Source organism: Pithys albifrons, chromosome Z (assembly GCF_047495875.1).
Source record: "Pithys albifrons albifrons isolate INPA30051 chromosome Z, PitAlb_v1, whole genome shotgun sequence".
In the NCBI taxonomy this organism is placed as follows: Eukaryota; Metazoa; Chordata; class Aves; order Passeriformes; family Thamnophilidae; genus Pithys; species Pithys albifrons.
Window position 1 is genome coordinate 77076830 of NC_092497.1, and position 27511 is coordinate 77104340.

The 27511-nt window shown below is 39.1% G+C and overlaps 1 protein-coding gene across 22 annotated transcripts in view; it reads left to right on the plus strand.

Annotated features, from left to right (window-relative positions):
• SEMA4D (semaphorin 4D) overlaps nt 1-27511 on the plus strand; it is a 95152-nt gene that overhangs the window by 50104 nt on the left and 17537 nt on the right. For 16 of the 22 annotated variants that reach the window (XR_011700023.1, XR_011700024.1, XR_011700026.1 and 13 more), the window contains 13 exons: nt 922-998; nt 3001-3136; nt 9184-9577; nt 12202-12347; nt 13536-13598; nt 16496-16594; nt 17750-17843; nt 18799-18912; nt 19807-19958; nt 21665-21840; nt 21967-22123; nt 22879-23101; nt 23512-23627. Coding sequence is in view for 18 of the 22 variants with exons in the window: in XM_071581627.1 (XP_071437728.1) it covers nt 9484-9577; nt 12202-12347; nt 13536-13598; nt 16496-16594; nt 17750-17843; nt 18799-18912; nt 19807-19958; nt 21665-21840; nt 21967-22123; nt 22879-23101; nt 23512-23627 (1434 nt within the window). In the remaining 4 variants the exon portion in view is untranslated. Of the gene's footprint in view, nt 1-921; nt 999-3000; nt 3137-5696; nt 5777-9183; nt 9578-12201; nt 12348-13535; nt 13599-16495; nt 16595-17749; nt 17844-18798; nt 18913-19806; nt 19959-21664; nt 21841-21966; nt 22124-22878; nt 23102-23511; nt 23628-27511 lie in introns of those variants that run through there. The other 6 variants (XM_071581631.1, XM_071581625.1, XM_071581632.1 and 3 more) reach the window with 3 other exon arrangements.

The following is a 27511-nucleotide window of genomic DNA, read 5'->3' on the forward strand; positions in this document are numbered from 1 at the left end:
AGTTGTAATCATCAAGATATTTATCTGGAAATTGTGTTTCAGTGAGGTCTGTTTATAGTGTAGTAATGCTAGAAACATTCTCAAACTTAAAATTTACCTCCGTGGTCTCCTAAAGAGTTCTCAAAGTAAACACAATTTGTTTACAAGCTGATTTTCTTGTATTCCCTTTCTTCTCTTCATTTGGAATCACTGGGACCTGGTTACAGCAGGCATATGCTTGAGTAGAGAATGAAAGAATTGCTACTGGTCTGGATAGTGGTCGATGTGCAGAAGAAAAAGGAGCACATGTTATGTGTTGTTCTTTGAACTTTTTTTCTCCTTTAAATACAAGTAGGCTGTCACAGCCAGAAGTACCTTGTAATAGATTAATGTGCTTTGGAGTTTGTCAGATTATAAGAAGGTCTTCAAATAAATGAAGTATATGCACACACATATATGAAGGATTGTGGATATTTTTTGAAAAATTTGCTTATTGCGTCTGTCCTTTTATTCTACATTAATGTATTCCAGGCTGCCTTTCATTTATAATCCAGTAGGTGTTTTCTTTAATCTTTGAGGACTTAGTCACTGCTGTCAAAATAAAGAACTATTCATGGTGTAATTTTTTTTCCCCAAGCTGAAGTAATTGTTGCCAGAAGAAGCAGGTTGGGTTTTTCCACCCCCCTTAAGTTTACACTGAAGTACTCTTAAAACCTGACAGGGTATAGGGTATGAGGTTTGTTAAGGAGCTTCTGCAGTGCCTGCTTTAAGGGATCACCTGTGAGGCTTGTGTCAAACAAGATGACCCAAAGGCTGTCTTACAATTTGCAGTGCTTACATGCATGTTAATTTCATGGTGAAGTCCTGGTTGGAATAAAGGGCTCAATTATGTCAGAGCTTCTGGCAAGCTATGAGTAGTTACTCTTGTGACTCTTGTTACAGGTGGTGTCCTGGCAGACAGTCTGATCAAAGGAGAGGAATCAGCCCCTGCTTGCAAAGGACCCTTCACCTTAGCCCAGGTACCCTCACACCCGAGCCCACATGCGTGGACTTCTCTGCCAGAAACTCCAAGGAATGATGGACTGCTCTTGGGTAGCTGAGTTCTTTAGGTGAAGTGCCACATCTTGGAGCTCCTAGTAGCATTTCTGCCTTTCCCCATCTCTGTGGAGATCCAGGGGCTAGCTGAGAGCTGGCCTGGGCTCAGCTGTCTGTTCACCTGGCTTTCAGGTACCCAGTGGCCTCAAACTGTAGCTCAAACTTGGAGTCACTTGTGGAGACTTAAAAACTCTTTAGTATAGAGGTCAGCTCATGTGCTGCAAGGAGTTTCACACCTACTGCAGCTATTCATTTATATGCAAGTGCTTTCTTACAATGAAAATACTCCTGCAAGCCGCAGGCTGCTAAAAGTCCTTTCTCAAGAGAGGCAAAAGAGAAATTTCTTTTTCCCTTAAGGTATTTGCAGCTGAAATAGATGATTATAGTTTGCTCTGCAAGCAGTAAGCTATAAGAAAACACACTGGGATCTGAAAACTCCAGCAGTGATAGTGACTATGTAGTTGGATGGGCTCTCGTGGCAAGCCTTAATTTTTGGTGAATTTTAACTGTTCACTTAAAATACTGAGTAGCTACAGCAGTAGAGATGATCTGGTGCAAGCTGGTTCATAGAGAGCTTCATAACTGGTCAGATGACTCACAGTTTGCCTCTTCTGTTTTTCAGCAGAATGATAGGTGGATGGTTGTTTTTGCAAAAAAAGAAAAAATTCAATTATATTCTGTTAGTACTTGTGAAAAATAGTCAGTGGATAATAACATAGGAGGGCAATGGATTTTCATGGGTTATTTTGTTGAAACAAGAGTGTGGAGAGAGTCATACCAGAGTTCCTCTCTATAGCACAAAAGACCCAGAAATAAAGGAAAATACTATTTTGTAGGCAGAAGTGGGGTTGTAGCTGTTTGATACCTGCAATCATACTGATAGCCACAAAACATGTGCTGTTGAAGGTCTCTGAAAAAGACCCCATATAGGCTCTCCCTTTCCTCAGAGACCATGTGGGATCGAGCTGTTTCTTGTTATTTTCTTTGGCCTTTTTCTTCTGTGGCCTCTGTCTTATGAGTCATTATAATCTTGTGGATCAAGAATGAAGCATTCAGATGTGCAATGGAGACTATTTTTTAGGTGCACTGTCTTCCCACTTGCATCTCTGGGAACCTCCTTACTGTTAAGTGAAATCTACTTCAGACCCATGGTGACCTGCATTTAAAAAACACTGTCCCTTTCCATAGCTCACACCCTTCTAAAAGTGCGTTGATGAACAGTAGGAAGTATATATGCTGAATACAGTCTAATGTAACAGTATTACAAATCTGCATATTCAGAAGTATGTTACCTAAACCAGTCTTGGGATAAATGCCTCTTTGTGTCCAGTTGCGATTACTTTGGAGTGGCCCTCCACTCTCCCTTGGTTGCAAAAATATAAATATAAGCCTGTGAGATTTTGTCATAAATATCCATATATTCTTGTCTAAGTTTGTGCATGATGCAGTAATTCAAAAAATGCAGGGAAGTGTTGGAACTCCTTTGTATAGATTTAGCAAAGGTAATTGTTTGTGGGGCTGGCTGGTGTTTAACCTTTCTGAACTTTCTCTTGTTTATCCCGTACCAGTAAAGGGAGAGTCCCTGACTCTTAACCAGTATTGGTAGTTGCTACTGCAATGTAGATGTCAAATAATTTTGTACTGAATAGTTATCAGGCAGCGTGGGACAGGAGAAACAAATTGAGTTTTAAATGGGCTAATGTGTATGCTTTTTATCAGGTCTGCTTAGTATTTTTTTCCTGTTAAGTGCAATGTCAGGGTCTTGGATTGTTGGATGCAAATGTAGTATGTCTGGTTTCTGTCCTGCCAATCTGGGAAATAAAAGCCAAACTTTTGGGGGAAGATTTATTATAGTTCCCATATGAGAACATGCCCTTTGGGTTTATGTGATAATGATATCAAGGCCTGTTTCTTCTCTCTTTTCAGAAAGGATGTGTTTCTGACTGCTTCCCAGCTTCCGACTGTTCAGGAGACTCCAGAGGGTGGCAGGTACATACAGTGAAACTAGAGGTATCCTCCCAACAGCAAAGGTGGACTGTGATGGATTCATGGTGACTCAGTGGTAGGTGGCTTTGTTAGCAAAAAAATACATACACTGCAAGAATACAAGAATACTAGGGACTTACACCAGAAAATGTAAAAAAAGGATGTTATTATAAGCTTGATTTGTTGCTTTCTTTTGCTCAAAGACCAAAGAAACTTAACAGGAAAAGGGACTTTTTTCACTTGGGAACATACTGTATATATACTTGGCTTTTAATTACCACTGAATGGTCATGTTCAGGATTGCAGCTACCCTGTGTAATGCAGTTTATGTGTTATGAGAGGGTATTGGGGCTTGCTTTTGGAGATGTTTGACTCTGAAACTGTTGCTGGACGCTGAGGATAGGGGTTTTTTTAAAGCACACTTGCCTGTTAATTTAGATGTGCAGGTACTTTTACAAGTGCCATTTGTTGCCAGTAGGCATCTTCAGATGTCTCAAATGAGTCACTCAGTCCTATCAGCCCAAAAAGAAATGTGTGAGAAACTGAGGAATATTTTTGATTGTGACAGTATGTTTGTTTAAGTGGTAGGGGAGATGAACTTTGAATTTCAGGGACTTGCTTGCTTGAGCAGTTTCCACTGCAGCACTAACACAGTCACAACCCAGATTCAATATCTGGGAGTACTCAGTGAGGCAAAAGAGGGTCTTCAAATATGCCCTGGGTAGCTCTTTAATTCTCTTTTGGGGATAGTTACCCATAATAAGCTGAAAAATAAGCATTTTAATCTCCTGTTTGTTTTGCACTTTTTTTTATGGTGTAATACTTTATGTAATCTTCACTCCCAGAAAAAGCGCGTAATAGTAAGAGAAAAACAATGTGTATTAAAAAGAAAAGGGTCTCTTTAGGTATTCCACTGAAGATAAAAATATTCTCTGCTTTAAGCACGAGCATTAGTTTCCTGAGTTCTGCTTGATAAGGCATATTTATCATGCAGAAACAGAAAATTCTAATTTCTGGCTTAAAACTGGGACTTTTAGTTTCCTCAGAAATTTCATCCTCTTTTGTCACTTACGGCACATCCTCCAGCAAGCTTTGTTGTAGAAATAAATAAAGACCACATCAAATTATCTTAAAAATCTTCATCTAATTTGTAAGCACCTAGCAACTACAAAGTATTTGGGTTACAGTTTGAAGTGTAAATAGTCCCATGCCCTAAATGTTTGTTAATCATAAAGTCTGGTCTGCTAGCTTGAGGTTATCCCTTAGCTCAGCAGAAAATGAGTCCATATGTATTTTATAATGAAAAGATTGTAAATAGTGATGTTTTTCATGAGACTGTCTAAAAATGGCACTGTACTTGAGGTTTTGAAAGGGTGAGAACTAAAGCAAAGGGTATATCCAGCCTGCCCTTACTGATCTGAAGTATGAACTATGTAAATAAAACTCAGCTGTCAAAGTTAAATTGTACACTTCTTACAGTGTCATTTTGATTACTTAAAATGCAAGTATTACTAACTTTTTCCTTTCAGTTTTGGAAACAAAATTGAAAAAAAACTGGATTTAAGCAAAATCTCAGGGGGAGTTCTGTGGCTTATTTTTCATGTATGAAGCCTTAACCTCTTTATTACAAAGTAAGCATCAAATAAACATTGAAGCAGGCCTGTATTCTGTTAAAGCTTCAAAAGCTTTCAAAAGAAAGTTAGTTAGAGAGAACTTACAATTTCTGTCCTCTTCACAGTTGAATCCTTTAACCCTCTCGTTTTTTGTTGGAGGAAGCAATTTGCTTAAAATTTGCCTGTCTCCACATATTGAGCTTCATATCTCGCATCCTAGTAACTTAGAAATTTTGCAGATGGATAATTTTTGGTTTTGTATTTTTTTTCTTTAATCTAAAAATAGCAGGGTAGGCTTTCTGCTTAAACTATCATTTTGCTTTTTTGCTCCTGGCATTGGGAAGGAAGGGTGTCTTGCAGTCAGTTGCTGCTTTGCTGCGAGGTCCTCATTTGCTGTGCCTGGACAATGAGTGATGTGAAAGATGGAGAGGTAGGGAAGTACATATTTTAGAAAGCCTTCTTTGGAGCCCAGAGGAAGGTTGTCTTTTGCCTGGCAGCCTCACTGATGGGGAAGGAAGATAGGGTGGTAGCATGGGTGGGAGCAAAAGCAGAGTGTGTGAGGAATTACAAGGAAAGATAAACCCTGTGGAGGAGAATAGAGTTAAAAAAAAATGTGAGGGAAATGATGGGAACACTTAGCATGCCTGGGGAATTCTGAAGAGAGTGACAGAATTAGGCCAGGAGGGCCAGTGCTTGTTTGGCTTTCTGCAGGGAGAGGCTGGATGTTCTGTGATGGTAGTTATCATTTCTTGGGAATCTCAAGGATCCCAGCTATTATATTGGCTGATGCTGGTGTGTTAGTAAATTCTCCTATGTTTTTAACCTTCATATAGAAAATAGAGATAGATCCACTTATCAGTTTGTGTAGTATTGAGCCAAACTGAGAAGTTGCACAATGCAGCTGAGTGTTCTTAGAAGAAAAAAATAGTTCAAAACCAGAGTTTCGAAATTGGTAATTTTTAACTTCGAAATTCTGGAATTCAGATAAGTTGTGCAAGATTTGCACATACAAGATACAGACTTGGATCCAGCTTTACCACGCTGACTGTGGAAGAAGACAGTGGCCTCTGGGTTGCATTGCTTATAAAAGAAATTCGACATTGGTAAGGATTGCTGAATTGACATCTCTGAAAGATGCACTTCTATGTTCCCAAGTCTGTGTCCTGGAGGATGAAAAAGATGACAGTCTCCTTCCCATTGTTGGTTTTTCAACTTCTCCCACTGCAGGGTTAGTGTTTCACATTTTTCTAGAAAGCAGACCAGAGCACTGTTTCTTTGATATCCAGTGACACAGGCAATGTGAGACAGATGTTTTTGATCTTGGCAACAGCCAATATATGCCATTGCAACTCCATGCTTTCATAATGTAGTTTCTAGCTAGTATTGCTTACTAGCAGTTAATGCAGCCTGAAATTTTTTTAACTTTGATTTTCTGTACTTTGAGAGAGTATGAAGTTGTCTCTACCTGTTTCTCTTCCTGGGCATTAAAATTATACATGTCAGTGAGAATGTTCATGGCTCTCAGCTTCAGCTGTACTCTGACAAGCTGGCAGGAGCTCTGTTGATTGTTTCTTCTATAGTTGCTCTGGTTTTAGCCACCATAAGCACAAGCATTATGGAAAACTCATGCAAGTAGTATATGTATCTTTCTCCCATTAATGTAAAATAATCATCCAAGTATGGAAATTAAAATTACTGATTTAAATTTACCTCAGCAAATATTTAAGTTTTTAAAAAAATAGACCTGTGGTCACTTGAATTCGAGTTTAATATGTAACCAAGCATTTCAGGTTTCTTTTTGCTTTACTTCTTCAATGTTCTAGTTTCAAGCAAGTTGTGGCTCAGTTTTGGGAGTAAAACTTAAAGCACTTTTCAGAAATACAGAGCACTCAGATTTAATCAAAGCCAGTGAACACTGATAGAACAGAGTTAAATTGTAAATCAGGGCACTGACTGGGCCTTTTTTTGTTGTTGTTTTTCCATCTTCTACCCCTTCTGTTATATAGAAAGATGTTCATATTAGATTATGGGTGACCTCCCATTAGCTGTTAGTGAAGGATAATTTATAGCACAGGGAAGGGACGGGCAGGGGAGAGTAATTAAATTGAAGGCTAAATTAAAGGACAAGGGCCTGAGTGCATTTTCATCTATTTTAAGTAACAGAAATGAGAACAAAGTGAATCTTGCACAAATGGGCTTGAGAGTTCACTGTAGTGTGCCTCACTGCTTTTTATAACATGCAGAATTTTACCATAGATCAACAAATAATGTCCCACTTAATAAGTCAAACTTATTAATGTGAAAAAAGGACCTGTTCTGCAAGCTGGTACTGTAGGAATGAAATTACAGATTTCCACTTTGTGTGGCCAGAGCAATTCTCAGTCCACATGGCAAAGTAGGCACTAAGCAGTCCAACCAGACCTTTGTCTTCTTCAGAAGATAATGCACTTCTTTCTCAGGTTTCCTTGAGATTCTGCCTTTCCTGAGGTAGGTGAGCTAGGCAAGGAATGTTACTGGCTGTAGGGAAACTCATTTTTCTTTACCAGAGCTTTTATTTGCTAATTTTAAGTCCAGAAAATTCACAAGATTTCAGAATTCTTATAGAGTCATCTATGCGGTGTGATATTGTACTTAACTGATAGGTTATAGGTGTCTCTTTTTTAGAAAAAAAGCTCAACAAACACAAAATCAGGAGTTAACAGGGAATTATTACATGTAGTCTTCAGTAACAAAAGGTAACAGGAAAAAGAGAATTAGCAGTATGTAGAAATAATGGGCCAAAGATCTCTCTTCAAACCACTGTTTCCCCCATACATTGCCATTAAATAAAATTGCTAAAGTGCCTTGAAGTAATCATTGAATTACTGTTTCCTTTTAAATACTTAGCTGTGTGTTTGCCACTGTCTTTGTGATACCTTGTACCTCTGAGTGGGCACTTTTTAACGGATCACAGAGCAAAATGTGGAATTGCTTACCTGTGATGGGAAACAGGAAGGGTGAACGACAAAACAAGCCTACAAGCTTAGCTGATAATATGATGCCTTAAAAACAAAATTATGTATGTGAGCTCCTATGAACAGTAGAATCTGATCTGAAGTGCTTACTGAGACTGGAAAAAACCAAACACAGAAAAATATATTTACATCACAGGTTCAGCTTGAAAAAGTTGTGGTCTTGTGTGGAGTTTTTTCATAGTAGACAAAAGATTTGTAGGGATGAGATTATAAAATGTTTTAATCTTAATTGTGATTATTTAGTAAAGAAGGTGTAAATGCTTCAAATGTAGTTGCTCATCTTCTGCTTGGCCACATTACTTCTGTGTTCATTGCAGATCTGCTGGCTGCACTTTCTAGAGGTTCCAGCTTGCCTTTACCTGCTTAAATCTGGGACCTCTCTTTCCCAGAGGTTTGCTTACCCTTAGAGATGTTTCTGCAGCAGCTTCACCCTACTGTTTTTTCTTTTGTGTTCCTCACCTACTGACCCCTTCCTCTCTAATGTTACTAATGATTTTGTAAGCTTTGGTTACCCTCTTGCTGGATGAGCTCTGGGTGTTGTGGCTACCTTGGATTGTGGCACCTGCTTAGTAGTGCTGTGCTGGTGTCTCAGGCAAAGGCACAGTGAAAACCTAGCATCTTCTGTGCCCTGCTACAAAGGACAGTGTGCTATTTTCACCACTCCCCCACCCTGAGCTTACAGCCCTCAGAATTTATCTATAATCCAGTAATTGCTGAATGCACTCACTTCTCCTGGTAAGTCCTCAATAAGCCTTCACCTAGGAGAGGTTGTAGGAAGACAGCAGCAGTGGAGACTTGTGGAAGATTGTGTGGAAAGCGGTGAACACTTTGTTGATTATTGAGAACAGGCCTTTCTGGGCCTGACAGTAATGGGTGTCTCAGAGACAGTGACTTTCATAGGACAATCTAGTTTCACTAGTGAAGTGTTCCCCCCTTACCCCTCCCTTTTTTTTTGTATGCAGTGCATTAGGTCTTCTTTTCTGTAGCTGTAGTTTTTCTTCCCCTGCACACCCTGAGCGTGTAAGTAGCATTAGAAAACTTCACTAAAAGACACTTCTGAAACATTCCAAGGATGGGAGGTACAGCAAGTTTATGTAACCAATGCTTGTAATTAATGCTGCACTTCTCCTGCCCCTTGCTCTCTGAACTTAGTCATGGTGGTTTTTGTTATCTTTATCATTTGTCAAGAGAAGTGGGATTTGCTTTGACTAACTATGTAAAGAAAATACAAAAACTACAGCCAAAATTTGTGCATTAAATGTAATTGAAAATGCAAAATATTTATACTTGACATTCTAGACTGAAATTACTCCTTTCAATTTCTGCCTATTTGCTGAGTAATGTCTTGTTTTTAAGAATATTATTTTCATCAATTAATGCATTTTTTAATCCAAATTAAGGCAGATAGCTTTAGATTTACTGCAAGATCAGTGCTATTTTTGGCAGTAGTTGGTTTGCTTTCTCTTCTACTTCTTACTCCCCTTCTCTCTCCACAGCACCATTCATTTCTCCCCATAAACAGAAGAATGCACTCAGTTGCACTTCTCAGCAGTTCTGCAGCCTGTGGAGAGCATGGGCAGTCTCTGTGCACAGTATCCTGGAAAATGTGCATTCTCTTGAAGTGATCTGCTAAAAAGCACGTACTATTACAGTGGTTCCAGCCTTCATTGTTGCACTGCTGTCAAGGTCTGAAATGCCTGGTCTCTAATACTCCTTGTGATTTGTGTTTCATCTGCCAAAGAAACACTACCTGCCGCAAGTTATCCAGCAAAGCCCAAAGACCAAGGACACTGAAGATGGCTCTGTATGCTTTTTATGCAGTTTGGGGTTTGTTCCTAGAAGTGGCAATAGCATTTGGCCCAGTACCAAGGATCACGTGGGAACACAGAGGTAAGAACAGCAATAAAAGTAGTGTAATATGGGAACATTTCCACAACTTCGGGGTTTCTGTGGGATCTGAAACTTGTTGAGGCCCTGTCTGCTGTTAGTTTGGCCAGGTGTTGCTGGCTTTGCTCAGTTTATGAAGTGCTTAGGACCAGAATAGTAAAAAATTACTTGGGCACTGCGTTAGCACTTTTCAGGTCCTTCAGGCAGCTCTGAAAATAAAGCTTTTTAAAGAAGGAGTTCTGCATTTGGCTTTCTCAGCAGAAGGATCTCGCAAATGAAGTCTGCTTCAGGAGAAAACACCAGTTTGTTTTAAACAAATTACTTTTACTTTGAGTCTGAACATATTAAGAAAGTGCACCTCTCCAGCTAATAATATATTTCATGGTTTTTTTGAGATGTATTTTGACACCAAGCCGTCCTGTGGACTAAATAAATTATCAGGTGAAGAAAAAATAAGCACTTGACCTGCTTCTTGACAGCATTGTACAGTGCCTGGCTATGAAACAATCTTTCACAGAACACTACATTTGGTGTCATGGAGAGCACTTCGGCTCCGAATCCCAAGGACCTGAGTTCGAGTCTCAGTGGGGACCATCCCCTGGCAGTTCAGTGCCTCCCTGCCATCTGATCTCCTCAGATCTCAGATGCTCAGCAGGGTCAGCCCCGGTTAGTACTGGGTGCTGTGACAGTCCTGAGGATTTCACTGTCACTGTCCAAGCTCGCTCGGCCGTGGCAGATGAACCTCAGGACTTAACAGTGGGGCCAGTTCTGTGCACTCTGTGCCTCACCTAAAATTCCACTGCACGGGCCAGAAGGGCACATGGGGAGAGCCCTTCCGAAGTCTGGCCATACATACATATTTTTCTAGTATCTGATGTTGCAGCAAATACTCATAACCTCACAATACAATTATCAGAAGTCTGCAAATGTGGTGCGAGAAGCAAGAGGCATCAGGGGATCCTTGAGCTTTTGGTATAATGATTTAACCTGGGTCTGAGAAGAACTCTAAAGCAAGGACTATAGGGTCGTTATTTGGTGCTGTTTGTGAATATTCTTTTTTTCATTTTCTTCTCCCTTGCCTCCCCACCTTCATGTGGCGTGGATGCTTTAGGTTTTCAAGACCTTGTCTCAGTGTACTTTACTACTAGTTAGTAAGCAACAAGTTTTTACTTGCCCAAGTGTGCAGTAACTGAACAAAGCAGAACAAATACATTGGCCATATGAAGAAGCAACATTAAATAAGGATATTAAATTTGAACAATCCTACTGTAGGAAAAGATAAATTGAGATTAAGAATTTAGTAGGAATAAGAAGATTATAAGATGACTGTAGGAAAGTGTTTCTCCTGATTATTGGTATAGCAATTAGTAGTTGCTGATGAAGCCTTTCAGAAAGAGTGGTCTGGACAAGGCTCATAGTTTCTGCTTAGACTCTTTGATGCTCCTATCTTGTATAGTAATTAAAATTCGGCAAGTTGCTGTTTATTCATATAGTATTGTACTGAAGATGCACATCCAAATTAGTCAAAATGAATGGAATTTATGTTCATTCTTGTTATTTCTCTCTGTGTCCATCCGCTAAAGATTGTTGCTTTTAAATATTGGAAACCTACTTTGAATAGGAGAAGGAGTTTAGTTCAACGGAGTTATAGAAATCAGTTCATCCATTTAGAGAAAATTTTCCTGCCACGTAAAAGATTTTGAAATTCATGCTTGAGAATCTAGTTTAAGATTAACGTTTTTGGAGTATTATAGTTGAGAATGTGAAATTACTAATATTAGAATTGAAATCAATAATATATCTTAACCATGCTTAATTAAGCTTGTGGTAGTCTCTTGTGCAAAATATGGTCTCCTAAGCTTTCAGTCATTTTTCCCTTTTGATTGTACATGCAGAAAGAAATACTCTTTTATATTAGTCAGTTTGTGTCATCTTCCTCCAAGCCATTCTGGTCCAGTCTTCATGCTTCCTCATTCCACTGCCTTTAATCTCATATCTCCTTCTGTTTCTCAGCTTCTTCATTTTCATCTTGATTTTTTTGTCTTGTGCAATTTCCTTCTGTTGTGTGCATTTCATCTCTGGTTTTCACTTCAAAATCAGTTCATTGACCATCTGTAAATATTCTTTTTTTAGCTTCTGTGTCTTTCTGCTATGGCAATATGCTGAAGTGTCATCTGAGGTGCAGGATATTTTATAATGTTTGTGTGAGGCAATTGCCAGAGATGTGGTGGCTGACCTGGTTTTCCACAGTAGATTATGTGGAAAGAAAAAGGTGAGGAAGGACCTGACAATGGTTGTGGAAAATAGGTGTTTAGAAAAAGCAGATAGAAAAAAGAAATGAAGGAAGAAGTGAGTTACAGGGATCCCCGTGAGAGGAAATATTTAGTTGTATGAAATTGAATGAGAAAGTGGGGACAAGTAATATTGATGTTCATGATGGGAGCTGCTGTTTCTGCTGAATCAAGCTTCTGAGGGGTCCCTCATCTTTTACATGGATTTTCTAAGCTAACCTTTGTTGTTCTCAAGTTATCCAACAGCTGTTAGACGACCAGAAAAAATGACTCATAAGTTTGACCCTAAGTGATTGTGCTTCTTCATGTGGTGCTGTTTTTTTTCCGTTTCAACAGAGGTCCAGCTAATACATTTTAATGCATCAAAAGTGTCAAACTATTCAACCTTACTGCTAAGTGAAGACAAAAATGTTCTATATGTAGGAGCCAGGGAAGTGATCTTTGCCTTAAACGCAGTGAATATTGCTGAGAAGCAGCATGAGGTATGCATTTTAATACGTTATCCCCCATGTGAAAATCATATACCAAATTTAACTTAATTTCCTAGTATCAGTAGCATTGCACTTTAGGTAGTAGATACCTAAAAGAGAAACCACTGTATGGGTTACTCCAGGGTTACTTCTGGAAGATGCTGTAGAATCAAAGAAAGGAAGAAAGGATAAGGTGGATATAAAAAAGTAGAGGTATCTTTGGGTATTTTCTTCTTGTGGCCGGGATGCTGGACTGGAGGGACTTCAGATATTGTCTGTAATGGTGGTTCTTAGACATAACCTTACTATGAGGAGTGGGCCACATTCTGTTAATCTAAGTCCAAAAGTAACCCAGTCTGAAACAGAAGCAAAGTTGGAGCTTGCTCAGGAGTGGCAGTCTGCAGATGTGCTGCTAAGGCCCTGCTCTTTGAGTTTCAGCTTCTGTTTTATGTCAGTGTGTCTGCACAGCAAGTGGTGGCGAGGGCAGGTCTGATCCAGCTTGCTCAGAGAAGTGCTTTGGATATGCTGACACTGGCTTCTCAAAGTAGATTAGTCAGGCAGAAGTTTGATAATGTTGTATTGCTTCCAGACCTTCCCAGGCTCCTACTTTTCATTCCATCAGCAACACAGGCTGGAGTCCCACCCAGGGTACTTTGGAAGATGCTCTCCTAAGGTTTTTAATCTAAAGAACATATTCATGGGTGATGGTGGGAAACGTCACTTGTATATAAAACATATTCTATGGGTGCATGTGACTGTCAAAATATTGTACTCAGTACAGTGTAAACTGGTCCATTAAGTTTTCTTTGATTCTTCTCCCCCCAGTGTTTTTTATTCAAGTGTTGCTGAAATAGAGAAGTATTTTAAATCGAAAAATACTTAAACCAGTTACATTGCATTTACATAATACACACGGTAATGAAAATTTCATTAGCAATTTGAGGGGAGTCATCATTATGAACCCAAGAGATAATGGCAGTAGTTTTGTCCTACATAGGGCACATGAATTTGAAAATGTCACCTCGCAGGGAAAGAATGGCTTTGAATCTTTGAAAATTATTTGGAAAATAAATTACTTGCATTTGCTGCAAGGTAGTGTTAGGACTGCCTTTTTTGTGTGTGTTATTGCAAGATTTTCAGATCTTATATTGAATTAAAGTACTTTGAATGTGCCTTTTTGTTGCTTTTTCTTTCACTTAGTTGCACTGGAAGGTCACAGAAGATAAAAGGACTAAATGTGCAGTCAAGGGCAAATCAGAAAAGGTATGTACTTTATTGAACTTTGAGAAAGATGTTACACATTGTACTTCAACAGAAGTGATGTTGAGAAAATATCCAAGTGTTTCAAATTAAAATTTTGAAATAATCATCTAAGTTTTTTTTAATTAACTTGAGCATTAGAAACTGCAGCATGTGTAGGTTTTGGTGTGCTGGAGTTTAGTTGGTTTTTTGGTTTTCTGTTTTGGGTTTTTTTTAATTCACTATTTTTTTTCTGGTGACAATTATTTGTATTTCTGGAAATTTGAGCACGCCCTTATGTGCACCTAATGGTTTTCCATTAAAACAATAAATCAGTATTGCTTTCACTGAAGTAATTGTTTACAACTGTTGTGTTTTGTTATTAGAATAATTCCTTCCAATTTGATTTTACAAAATGATAATTTTGTTAGCTTTGCTTTAGGGAATAGTTGTCTGCCATTCGGCCAGTGTATTTTCTCTCTCTGTATAGCCCTACTGTAGTGCACAGTGGGTGGTGTGCACCTCACTGGTGTGACTGCTCAGACAGCAACCTGGTAACTGAGCAGCCCGACCTCCTGACAGCTTGGCAGTGCAGGCAGCTCAGCCCCTGGGATCCGTGGGTGTTTCTAGGGACCACTGACTCCTCGTGACTGCCAGGGCGCAGCCTGGTTTGCTGGTTTTGTGTCTTTGTGGAGATGGTTTACTCGAGGTAGTTGGCTGTACGTGGATGTACCTTTCTCCTTGTGTAACACCAGTTTAATGATGTGGTAAAGTGAGGGTTTGCTGGGCAAGACTGTCATTCAGGCTTTTAGCACAGCTTTGAAAGTAGAAGTCTGCAAATCCTGTGAATGCAGAAAGCAGTCCTGCACTGTACTTGCAGGGATGTGACCCTTGAACCTCTGCAGCGTATTCAGTTCACACTGTTAAAAAATCCCAAGTGCTGGATCCAGGGCTGATAGACATCCTGCATTCCTGGGCCTCCTCATTGTGCTAGTTGGCTCTTTCCCTTTGACCAGCTTGCTGCTTTTCTTTCCACTGATGACTATCAGGGCATTATCTGAGGTTCGCAGATACTTAAAGGCTGTTTCCTCCTTGGCTTCAGGTTGGGGTCAGAGAATGTTATTTGTGTTGTCCACGTTCAGTTGAGGTTGCTAGTAATAATATTCACTAACAGCCATGGTAAATATGAGATGTGAATTTGTCTTTTGTGTGTATGTGTATGTTCAGCAGGCTGTGTGTGAATCTCCACAAGTCCTCTCCAGAGATCACTGGTGTGGTATATGAGAACCCATAAATACGTACTTTCTGAGAGCCCTGAGCTTAGCAATTCACGCTTACTGCCAGCCATGCTTTGTCCTCACAGCACTCTAACCTTCTTAGTAGTCACAATGTTTTTCATAGTGCAATGTTGTGACGCCTGTTTCTCCACCAACACAGTTACAGTGTGCCTTTTTGAGGCTTTAAGAGCCTTCTACCTCTGTCGTTAAATAAAACACTTGACTGCATCTAATTTTGGGATTTTCTTGTAGTTTATTTGTGGTCTTCTTTGTCGTAGGTTGCAGCTGCTTGAAAAATGGTGAAAAAAGAACAGAAGGGCCCACTATGTTTACATTAACACTTTTTATCTAGTTCTGCATAGGAACATACTAACTACAAGAGGAGTTTTACACAGGACTATATTTCTACACAGTTACACACAATTCTAAAACCTACATACACCATCCAAACTATCTAACATCACATGGCTATAGGTAAATACTAAATAATATATATTTCACAAAATTGCTGGATCCAAGCAGTTTCTATGTAACTTGTTTTAACTTTAAAAAAGAGTTATTTAGTGTGTTCTTCTGCACAGCTTCTGCAGGCTTCTTCTCTCACTTCTGCACCCGTTCAAGGTCTATAGACAAATTCCATTCTTATCTTAGAAGCTGGCACCTGCAAATTTGCTTTTGGTTCACTAGCCTGAAAATGTATTTGTTACAACAATGCAGTAGTTTCAGAAGGGTCAAGGTATTAAGCCACTACTGCTATTTCTTAGTCTTAAAGTGTGTAGTCCTCTCTCACCCTATCACCACTAGGCTGTGTAATGCTATCAGAAATCTTTCATGCAGCTATTCAAGGACCTCATCTGCTGGTTTTACTCTCTTCCTCTAGAGATTTCTGCCATACAGTCACAGAAATACCTAGTTTGTCTCATAAGAAGGAATACTAAGGCCGGTGCTTAAACTTGCTTCAGAAGTTCATGGAACAACAGTTCAGTGGTAGTGTCTGGCAGTGTGCCAGCAAGAATTAAGGCATGTTGTTGATACTCCTGGTTTCTCTCTCTAAGTGGGTGTTTTTCTTCATTATTAATCTGAATCTTCATGGTATCCCCTTTATAAGGGTTTTGCTTAATCTGCTTGTCCTATTTCAGAGCCAAAGAAATTAAGAAGCTTCCTTGGATGATATCAAGGACTGCGAGAGGAAAAAAAGTACAGCAATAAGTGACAAAGCTTTGTAGGCAATTTTAGGGTATTAGAGGTTTTGCTCTTAAGAAACAGCCTTGGCTGTCGCTGTTTCATTTAGATGTACAGGGGATGATGAAATCTAAAACTTACTTCATGTTTGACTAGTCATTCCTATCGATTGGATTTGTGTTTGAGATGGACCCTGCTGAGCATGTGGTTGGTAGTTGATTGTGCTACCTTGACAGGATACTGAGGCAGCGGCACCCTACTGTCTGTAGGAAACCAGATGCTGCAGGACTGATTAGAGCTCCTGAACATTGTAGGGAGATGGTGTCCCATTGTCACCTACGTGTCACCCTGGCTTATTGGTGTGTGGCAACAGACAAGCTGACAGCACAATATTGTTTATTTATGTTGGAATGTGGAAGCTATGGTTTATCAGACTAGTTCTTTCCTCATCCTCTATTACAGACAGAGTGTCGTAATTACGTGCGTGTCTTGCAGCAGCTCAACGATACTTTCCTCTACGTGTGTGGAACTAATGCATTTCAGCCAACGTGTGATTATCTGGTAAGAAATGTACATAAGTTTTGACCCAGCAATAGTTGTAACTTAAAAGCAGCTCAGGTAAATGATGAGTTAACCTCCATTCTCAAAACTGTTTAATCTTCAGTGCTGGTCATAAGGTTAGGAGCATTTATTGCACTGTCTGACAATAATGATAGAGTATGGAAATAAACTGTACCTTTTTTTCAGAGTATTTAATGAATTATTGACTCATCTTGTCTAACTGCAAATTTACATTTTCATAATTCTTTGTGTACTGTGCATTAGCATAAAATCAGTTTCTCAGACTGAAAAGACATTGTTTGCAACTTCCACCCATTACCAAATCTCCCTTAAATTTCTCAGATTCCTGTCTCTGCTTGTCTTGTCTCTGCTTCTGGCTGTGCCACAGATTCATAGTGCTGTAAGCTTCAGCGTGAAGTCTTGGCACAAAATTAAAACTCCCTTTTCTCATTGTTGACTCTTGTATCGTTTTCCTTACTGCAGCTCTTAGCAATTTGAAAATTGAGCAATCTTGTAATTGTGCCTTCTTATGTCTCTGCTTGCAAGTCTGCCAGCCATCACCTCTGGACTATTGCCAGGAGCTGTTGTCCTTAGCTTCCCATGTCTTCCTTACACAGTATAATCAATTACTTCCGCAGTGCTATGACTGCACTTTGTCATCTTGTTCTCTTGGGTTTTAAGGGATTTATAAAATAGCAGCCAAAGTACTCTGTTTCTTTCTAAAGCCTAGTCGGGTTATGCCCTATCTCACAAATTTAACATAATCTTGAAAATTGCTAAATCCACTTCAGAAAGCCTAATTCAGTTATTGCCAGTTCTTTCCATGTATTGATTAACTTCTCTGCCTTTCCTGCTGTCTTTATTGGATGCTTCTTCTTGAGGTCTGTCTGGCTTTAACTTTTCATCTTCTGCTCTTACCTGCTCCTGGCCTCACAAATTACAGGATCACATTTCTCCTCTGTCTGTGAAACTCAAATTTTCCAAATACATGTATGCCTTTTATAATTCTACATAGAATTCCTTTGATGCTGGAAGTTGATGATATAGCCCAATATTTAGTGCTTAGTTTTCAGTTACATTTGCATGAGTTGAGTGGCTGAAATAAAAAAGTGCTGACAGTTGTTTTGTGATTTTCAACTTTTTTTTTTTTTTCAGAATTTAATTTCATTTGAACTTGGAGGTAAAAATGAGGATGGTAAGGGCAGATGTCCATTTGATCCTGCTCAAAGCTACACATCTGTTATGGTTGGTAAGTTCAGAGTTTTGTGTACCTCATTCTTAAATATAAAAATGTTCTGTCTTTTCCACTGTCATGCTCCAGTCTGTCGATGTCAAAATGTTAGCTTATATCTATATTTTTTTATTTCCTGTGTACCTGTATAGACATTGCAATACTTATTCAGTAAACCTTAAGCATGTTTCTTAACAGGAGAACTTAAAACTCTAGGTTGTTTTGGAAGTAACTCCTGAAATACTAATTTTCAAACTGTGTTCTGAGGTATTTAATATATTAGTCCAGGTAGTCCAAATGTACTTGACTGCCTTTGTACTATAAGTTGTCCTATAATTTGTAGTATAAATTGTACTATAATTTCAGTGAATTTAACAAGTAGTACTTTTTAGCTGTCTTGATGACTTACCCATGAGACAGAGTAGGGAAGCGAGATATTTATTGTAAGTATATTTACTGCATGGAAAGACACCACTGAACCTTGATTTGGGGGAAACAGAGTTCATGGCTTTACCTTTGTGTCACAAGATCATAAGAGAGAAGCTCAACATAATATGAAACAGGAAATGAGAAACACAATACCCTTCATTGTGTCTACAATTTTAGAAGTTGAGTTTGAATAGTAGCGACATAGAAGGACAGGAGGACAATTCCAAACTTCTGATGCATTTAAGTAAATTTGCATGTTTTTACATAAAATGTAGGTTTATGTGTTTACTGTTAAGTGGTACAAAACCAGCACTGACTTTAGTCAGTTCTTGTGGTAGAGCATTAATAAACCAAAGTGTGGAAGCGTGAGGTTTCAGCAGAGTCAGGAGAAATGTAAATGTAAAATATGTCTATGGCAATTTATAGGAAATACTTGTTAATCTTTTCCTGTGGGAAGTTTAAGCTTACATAGACTCAAAATATCTGTGTACCCTTTTTTCATATCTAGTCCATAATATCTAAAATATTTGGTTTTGTGTTAAAGATGAGGAGCTTTATTCTGGGACTTCCTACAATTTCTTGGGAAGTGAACCAATTATTTCACGGCACTCTCATCAGAGCCCTCTGAGAACAGAGTATGCAATACCTTGGCTTAATGGTAAGTGGGCATGAGAACCAGCGTAAATAAATTGTTTTATTCTTGAGCATCACGCTGACAGATTTTCCATGGGTAAGGAGCAATTGTGTAGTATCTTGGAGAGAATGGATTTTATTATACTGACATACACTGGCATGGAAGTGTGTGCTGTCATGGTTGCCATCAAGAGATGTTATTTTGAAGTTTCACGATTTTTGTTGGCATAGACAATGAAAACAGCTTCCAGATGTACAGGCTTCAACCTGACATTAATGGATGCAAGTTCATTTTATAGCTACTTGTTCATCCGTGCAATAATGCAGTTATGATCCAGTAAGGAGGACAATGGTTTTGGTCTGGAATGGGTTTTCAAATTGAGCTATCATGTTCTTGGTGATTTCAGTTCCTGAATTTCAAAATTCACTAAATTTTCTGAATGCTCAGAGGTTTGAGTCTTTGTGCCAAAAAGGACCAAAATCATGATCATTGTATCCAGAAAGTACAGGATGGTGAGTTTTATAGTACATATTGTAATGTAATTTTTAGTCTTTCAACTAATAGCTGAAATAGAGGAGAGCAAGGCAAGGGAGGTCACCTTTCCAGGCCCATTAGAAAACCATGTTTGAGTGTGGCCTGAAGAACATTGAAGTGATGAGCTATCACACCACAGAGATCTGTCAGGTATCTTAGTGATTTCATCTAGAGTTTGTGGGGTTTGGTTTATTTTTTTGGTTTCTGATTGGTGTTTTGCTTTTGAGAAATGCTATTCATATTGTGAACTACAAACTGTGTAGGCGGGTGAGTGACTAGAGAACAGGTGAATGCAGTGTGGAGTTGAAAGAAAACTAGAGGGTCCTTGAGAGAATCAAGTTAGTAGTCCCATATGTAATAGAAAATTCTTTTCTTTATCTGTAGAGCCAAATTTTGTTTTTGCTGATGTGATAAGAGCAGATCAAAACAGCACAAATGGAGAAGATGACAAGATATACTTCTTTTTCACCGAGGTGTCTGTGGAGTATGAATTTGTTGGAAAACTGATGATTCCAAGAATAGCTAGAGTCTGCAAGGTGGGGTATAGTTTGGTTTACTTTTGCTATATCAATTAGAATTTTGTGTATGTGTATTAAAAAGTATTTATTACTGTGAATTTATTTCCAGTTAATTGGAAGTGGTTGAATTTAGTGAATCAGCAATTCCAATCAGTTGTTCAGAACTGAGAAAGCCTAATGGCTGTTCTGTGAATAAATACATAATTTAATTTTGCAGTCATCAAATTTCAATACAACTGGGAGTTCTGCCCTCCTCTGGGGCAAAACAAACCGACCATGACAAAACCCAGCAACTGAAAAAGTATCTCTCTAGGCTTTCCTCTCTGTTGTTTTTAAACAAGTACGGCTCCCTATGAAGAACTGACATTGGTTGGAGCTAAGCAGATAGAATGTCTGTCAAGGGACTTTTCAAGTAGCTGTATGCAAACAGAACTATAGCTCTGTCCACAGCAAAATAGTTCTTGGCTGTGGTGTAGCAGACAGGACTTCTGTGAAGCTGTTAAGCTGTCACAGCCTGAAGGAAAATGGTCACCAGTAGCCTGATTGTGTCGCAGTTGCTGTGCTTAAACCTCAGTGTGCTAGGCTGATTCAAGTATGTCCTCAGAAGTGTTTGCTGAGAATCTTGCTGATGAAAGTTTTTTCTAGTAGAAAATGTTGATTCTTAAAAAAACTTTTTAGTGGAGTGTATCAATTTCCTCAGGATTTTTTTTTCCAACAGGAAATTTATCTGTTTCATTTTTATGAGATGGAAGTTTTAGTTTTACTTTACTGCTTTAAATCTAAACATGGAGGTCAAAACATCAGTAATAAGTTAGTGCCCTTGAGATTTCCATCAAACGAGGAGCCGGAGGCAGGTTTATATTGGGCTTATTATGGCTCTCTGCCCATTAGCAGCTTGTGCACGCTTTAAAGGGGGAGTACTGTGGAATATGAGAGCTTCACTGTCATAGTTTTATATTTTTCGGACTGTTTGAAATAGGAATCAGTGGCAGGTTGCAAATCAATAAGCATTTATACTTAATTGCTTTTATAAATTTTGAAGATCTGCTTAAATAGTTTGCATAACACCATTGGATAATAAATGGGAAATACTAATACGGTTTCAATATACCCTGATCTTTGAAGTAAAGTATCACAGCTACAGCTTGATTTATCAAATATTTTGGAAAGCTTCTAGTCAGTATGTCTTAACTTCTCTGAGCCTTGGTACTGCAAATCCGTAGTAAAGGTGGCAACTGCTAGCAGGATTAAACCATTGCTGCAATTCTAATGAAATTATCAGTGTCAGGCAAGTTTAGGTCCATGTTGCATTACTGGAATTTAAATCACAGTTTTGATGTCTTAGAACAAATGCCATATTACTTATTTTTCAATATAATACTTTCACACTTATTTTGCTTGTTCTAGTATACAGGATTTTCCTAATGGTACATTGCCCATCTCAATTTTTTCAAGTGCAGCTGCACTATGGTTCTTTGTTAACTCTCATATTTCATCTTGGCTGTATGTGTGATAGAAATATTTTTTTGTTGTTGAATAGATTTTCCTGTGGCTTTTTTACTGTTCTGTTTGTGAATGTGTTAACATTTATTGATGTTGCTATAGATGAAATGTTAGAAAATAACAGAGCTTAGTAATTTCTTGCTATGTGAGAGTGGTTCTCAAATGCAAAAGTGCTGCTAATTCTCCTCACAAACATCTTTTTATTTTTTTAATATCATAAGAGGGACCAAGGAGGATTAAGGACCTTGCAGAAAAAATGGACTTCCTTTCTCAAGGCCAGACTGATTTGTACCATTCCTGATAAGAACTTAATTTTCAATGTTATCAATGATGTTTTTATTCTCAAGTCTCTGACTTTGAAGGAACCAGTGATCTATGGAGTCTTCACCCCACAACTGTAAGTGTGGTACAGCTTTTCCCCAAATAAGTACCTTTAATCTCAGTTGGTTACTACAAGAAGTAATAAATACTCCTATTTTTTTGGTGGATTTGTTTCTTTTTTTATTTCTTTCTGAACTTCTAGAAATAATGTGGGGTTGTCAGCAGTGTGTGCATACAATCTGTCTACTGTAGAAGAGGTTTTCTCAAAAGGAAAATATATGCAGAGTGCTACAGTGGAACAGTCTCATACAAAGTGGGTACGATACAATGGGGAAATTCCTAATCCTCGACCCGGTGCGGTAAGTTTCTGTAATTTTGGACCTGATGACTTCTTTAAGTGCTCAAAAGTAAGGAGACTAGAGAATATTAGGTAACCTATTAATGATTAATTTGCTTTCCCTTCTTGTTGCAAAGACTTTGTACAAAAACAGTGCAGTGATGTGTTCTGAACTTTGTATCTGGGAATCAAAGTATTTTTTTCTTTTTCATTTAGAATTGAGTTATTTGCTGGGATTTTCATTATTTTGTTAATAATTTTCTGGTGGTGAAAGAGAACTCAGTATACACTAGCAGCGTTAAATAATTCTTAGCTCAAATGAACAGAAGTATAGCAACTGTTGAATTGTCTCCATAGGTTCAGCATGTTTATCCAGTGCAATGCGTTCCTCTTCAAACTAAAATGTTCATAGTGCTGGGTCTCTTTCAGACTTTCCTTACAGTCATCTTGTTGCCACTGCTGAATGAGGTAATTGGTAAAAGTAGTTAAGATGCATGAAAGCACAAAAGGAATATTTTCCTAGAATGTATTTTGAGCCCAAACAAAAATATAGTCCAAAGTTCAGGAATTAGTACATCACAGAAGCCTAAATGTTGCAAGACCTGAAGACCTTCCTCAGTAGAATAAGTACAATGTAAAGGTGTGCTTACTGGCCAAAATAAATAATGCAGAGAAGAAAATGCGTACAGCTGCTGTTAATATTTGTACAAGATACGTCTTGGTTGACTCTTTTGGTTTTTGTTTTCTTCTTCCCCCCCTTCCCTGTCCTCCTGCTAGTGTATAAACAATGAAGCCAGAGCATCAAACTACATGAGTTCGTTGAATTTACCAGACAAAACATTGCAGTTTGTTAAAGATCATCCTCTAATGGATGACTCAGTGACCCCAATAGGAGACAGACCTCGGCTGGTAAAGCGAGATGTGAAGTATACACAGATTGTAGTAGACAGAGTCAGAGCACTCAATGGCACCATATATGATGTCATGTTCATTGGTACAGGTGAGTTCTGGAAAACACCTCTGTTTTAATATGCACTGATTCTTTAGTTTCCTAAAATTTCCATATTTACTGTGTTTTACACCAGCTGGTGTTTTCATTATAAGGTAAGGTGCTACAGTAAGTGGGCAGTCTTACACACTTGGAGAAAATATTGCAGGAAAAGAACTGCAAAGCTGCATGAATGCAGCAAAAACACATAGTCCCTAAGTGGTTATTCTATGTACCAAAATGTTATTTCTTGCTCAGAGATCCTGGTGATGGTGAATTTAGTCGTTGCCTTTGACAGAGTAGTGTGAAGTCTTTAGCTGAACAGTAAGCAAATTATTGAGAATTTAGACCAATTATGCAGTTTTTTTTCCTGCCTTTGTATTTTAAGGATCTTACTTAAACATACTGCGCTGTCATTTCAGGTCGGGGAGCTGTGCATAAAGCTATCAGCTATGAAAATGGAATGCATATTATTGAAGAAACACAGTTTTTTCCAAACTTTGAACCAGTCCAAACTCTCCTGCTTTCATCCAAAACAGTAAGTGCTGTAGGCATCATAGCATTCTTCTCATTTTGTTCTTCTACAAAACTTCTTAGGACCACTTCCACAACCTTGTGTTAGAGACTCTCACAGAACACCTATCCAAAAGCTGCATGTGTGACTCACGGTGCTGCAGCAGTATGTTTGGTAGGTGCCAAGCTTCTGAAGGTATTGGGGATGTAGGGAAGGCAGTGCAGGGGACACAGGTGTGCAGATCCTCACTTGGATTCCATGTGCAGAAGTTGTAAGGCGTTTTAAGATGTCAGATTCTGGGTTAGGAGTAGTAAAACTCCTGACCCCTTGTGGCCGTTGCATATCAGTGAAGAAAAATCCTCTCGGTAAAGTTGACAGAGGTGTGTGGTGTGTGGTTCTGAAGAAATAGACCCAAGAAGAGACAACAGTCTTGTCTAGCACAGGAAGCTCATAATTGTGTAACTAACTGGTTTCTGCTGTCCCCAATCTGGCAGGCTTCCTGCATGCTAGATGTGTTGTGAAAGCAGCCACAGTGGTGCAGTTGTGGGTGAGACTGTCTGGTAAGGTCCTGTCTGCCCAGTGAGGCACCAACTTCAGCTCCAGCTGGGTGCCAAAAGTCTTGCCACAGACTCTGATCTGCTGTCCTTTGCTATTCATCATTGCTTGGTTTAATCCTGGTGGGTTTGTGACAGTGTGAGGATAATCACTGCGTGTAGTTTGTACGTGAATTAGGTTTTTGGCTGTAGTTACTCAGATCTGCAGATCCATGAATGTGTGTCTGTGCCCTCAGCAGTGACTTGTAGCGTCAGACCCCTCAAATGAGATTTCAGGGTTTTGTGAGAGCTGAATGCCTCTTTTGAAATATCTGGTAGTAATACCCACATTCAGTAGCTACCTAGTGATCGATAAATGCTCTGCAGCTTAGGTATTAGGAATACTGCCAACATACCTTTGAAACAGCTTTTATTTTTGTGTGATAGTTAATAGAACTTCATCTGTCAGCATGATCAGCTCAGTGAAATGGAACTTTGTGTCATAATTGTTACAAGCTCAGCTTGCATGCTTATTTGTCCTTTCTGCTTAGAACAAAGTCTTGCAGACAGAGCGTATTTTTGCTAGACAAATGAAAATAAGGATTAAAAACTTCTGTGGTTACAGTTTTCAGTAAAGATGTTTGTATCATTTTTGACAACTCACTGTATGTGTGTGTAGATACGTATGTGCATATATGTATGTACTAAAAGTACTTGTTTCTTCTGCTATATCTGCAGAGAAAGCTTCAAATGCCCTGCTTTGACAGTTTTCAGAGTCTTTCCTGAGGTAGAAGATAACAATAGATAACTCTTCTACTAAATATGCTAGTACCCATTTTTCTAATTGTGAGATCATTTGTACACTGGCTTAATTATGATTCCTCTCAATTTTTGGGAGTGCAAGGAATAGATGAACATTATAGCCTTATACCAAAGATACATGATGTAGCAGTTTCAGCACATACTTGGTAGCCAAGGCTAGTGTAAAATAATGTCATTGAATTTATTTGTTGTTAGTCCAGGTGCTATATGCTCAGTTCTTCAAGAATATCCTGAAAGGGGGCAGTGTGAGGCATGGCATGGAGTCTGCATAGGGAGTGCATTGCCTTTTCATAAAGAAGCTTCACTCAAAGCCTAGAATTGAAACAAAACGCTGCTTCCTGTGTGGCACTGTGGAGAGTAACAGTTTGTGTCTTCTGCAAGGGCAAGTTTCTGTGTTGCTAGTATAATTGTTGACGCATAAAACTAAACCCTGAAACTGTGCTGCCCAGTACATTCCCATAAAAGCAGAGGTCCTTTTCAGTGAGGATAAGGGGAAGATTGGATCAGCTGCCAGTGTCATGAAAGCTGTGTAGTTGTGGTACCACCCAAGCAGGAATTTACTGCTGCTCCCCAGCATGAAAACACAAGTTTCTGCCTCCACAGTCAGTGGCTACTGAAGTCCCTCATAGAGCTGGAATTTTGATACATATCGTGGCATCCCACGGTTGTGGATTAATCACAGAAGGATAATGATTAGACTGATGGTGAACTTTAGACCTCACTGGAGCCAGAGTCCTTTCTGAACACATTTTTTAGTAGTGTCCAGGTTCTTCCCACATTGTTTGGAGGGTGCTGGGCAGAGTCAGATGAGCCTACGGTAGATCTACTTCTACTTAACTTGAAGGTGTGGCTGGATTTTTTTGAATGATCTTTCAGATTGCTGTGTGTTCCCTGAACTCTTGAATGTAAGAGGTGGGAAACATGCAAGACACTGCAGTCCATGCACAGAGTTGCAGCATTATCTAGTAGAGCGCTAGAGGGATAAGCAGTGCTTGGTGCATTGGGTGAGTCTTTGGGCAGAGTGGGAGCCATTTCCTAGGAAGTAATATGTCTCCAACACTGTACACTTCCTTCCATGAGCACTGCAGCATAGTCCAAGTTAAATATAAGTATGAAAGATTGCATTTGGATAGATGTTAGACTGTCTTTCAAACACCATCTTTCAGCAGTGCCAGCAGATTCTTTTTTCATCCTATTCTGCCTTGCATTTTCTGGTGTTGAGAGTTCCCTTGAAAGCTGTCTTCACAGTTCATATACAAGATCAATCTAAACCAATCTGTGCTTGGTCTTATAGCTTCCTCTGGAGACTTCCTCATAGTCATTTGTCTTGGGTTAAGCTGGCAAAATGCCAGCTGTCCAATACAGACTGTCAGTCTCCCTCCTGCTGCCAAGAAAAAGGAGGGAAGGAAAAAAAGCTGGAAACACATTTAAACTTATATATTTATACAGAAAAAAAAAGATTAAAAGAAAACTTCAATATAACACACACTTACACAAGTTAGATATAAGAACAATTTTCTGCCTCCCACCAAAAACAGATTCCATTACTCTAGATTTAATAAAGCATTCCAAAAGACAGCCAGCAAGGCAAAGAGAGAAAATAACAATAAAATGTTTCTACTTCCCTGAACTCAAACAAAATACAAAGTAGTGGCAGCAGCAGCAAGGCCCAGGACAGCAACAGCAGTAGCATGTCCTACTCTACTGCAGCCATCATGCCAACTGAGAAACTCCTCCTACCTATCCCAGGTTTGTGTCATCTGGTATGAAATATTTCTTTGGTTACTTAAGTCAGGTGATACCTGTCTCTCCTAATCTGCATGTGTTCTCTGAGCCTGCTAATTTGAGGCCTAGCTAAAACTAAAACCAAAACTACCACATCATTGCATTAAAGACATTGACCTGTTCTGAGTTCTCATGTTAGAACCCCTTAAATGCTTATTGAAAAAGCATCAGTGACCCCCAAAACCTAAATGGACCCCTAAGAGAATGTATTAGTCAGTTTTTTTGTGACTGTTTCTGATGTCAAGACCAAATGTCTGCACCATGAACATGAGATTTATGAAGAATGTTTCCCTACTAGAAGCCTTTCTTGGATGTCTTCCCGTCACTTTGTAACCATAATCATCCTGCCAGAGTTAAGCAATTTCACTGCAGACATGACCCCTTAGTACATTTCTAGGTACTGAGATCTGTATGGCTGCAGTATAAGAAAAGCCATTCCATGCTTGGATGCAGCTCATTTGCTGTGACAGCTGCGGTAGGGTGCTGTCCACTTGGTATTCTGCTCAGGAAGAAGCCAACCCACTGCAAAGGTGGGTTATGCTGTTCAGCTTTGTATGCAGAGCCTTTCAGAAGGAGTAGACAGTTGATCACTGGTGGGTTTGGGTTGCAGCACAGGTCCCTTTCTTGAGGCTTTGTCTAGTAATATGTGAACTCAGTGTAGCTTTAGCCATTGGCTTCTGAGCTTTCAAGCAGATGAATGAAATACAGGAGCTGCCTGCCTTTTATAAGAAGGATGGTTGGCATGAGTCTTTTCCTGTTGTACCAGAG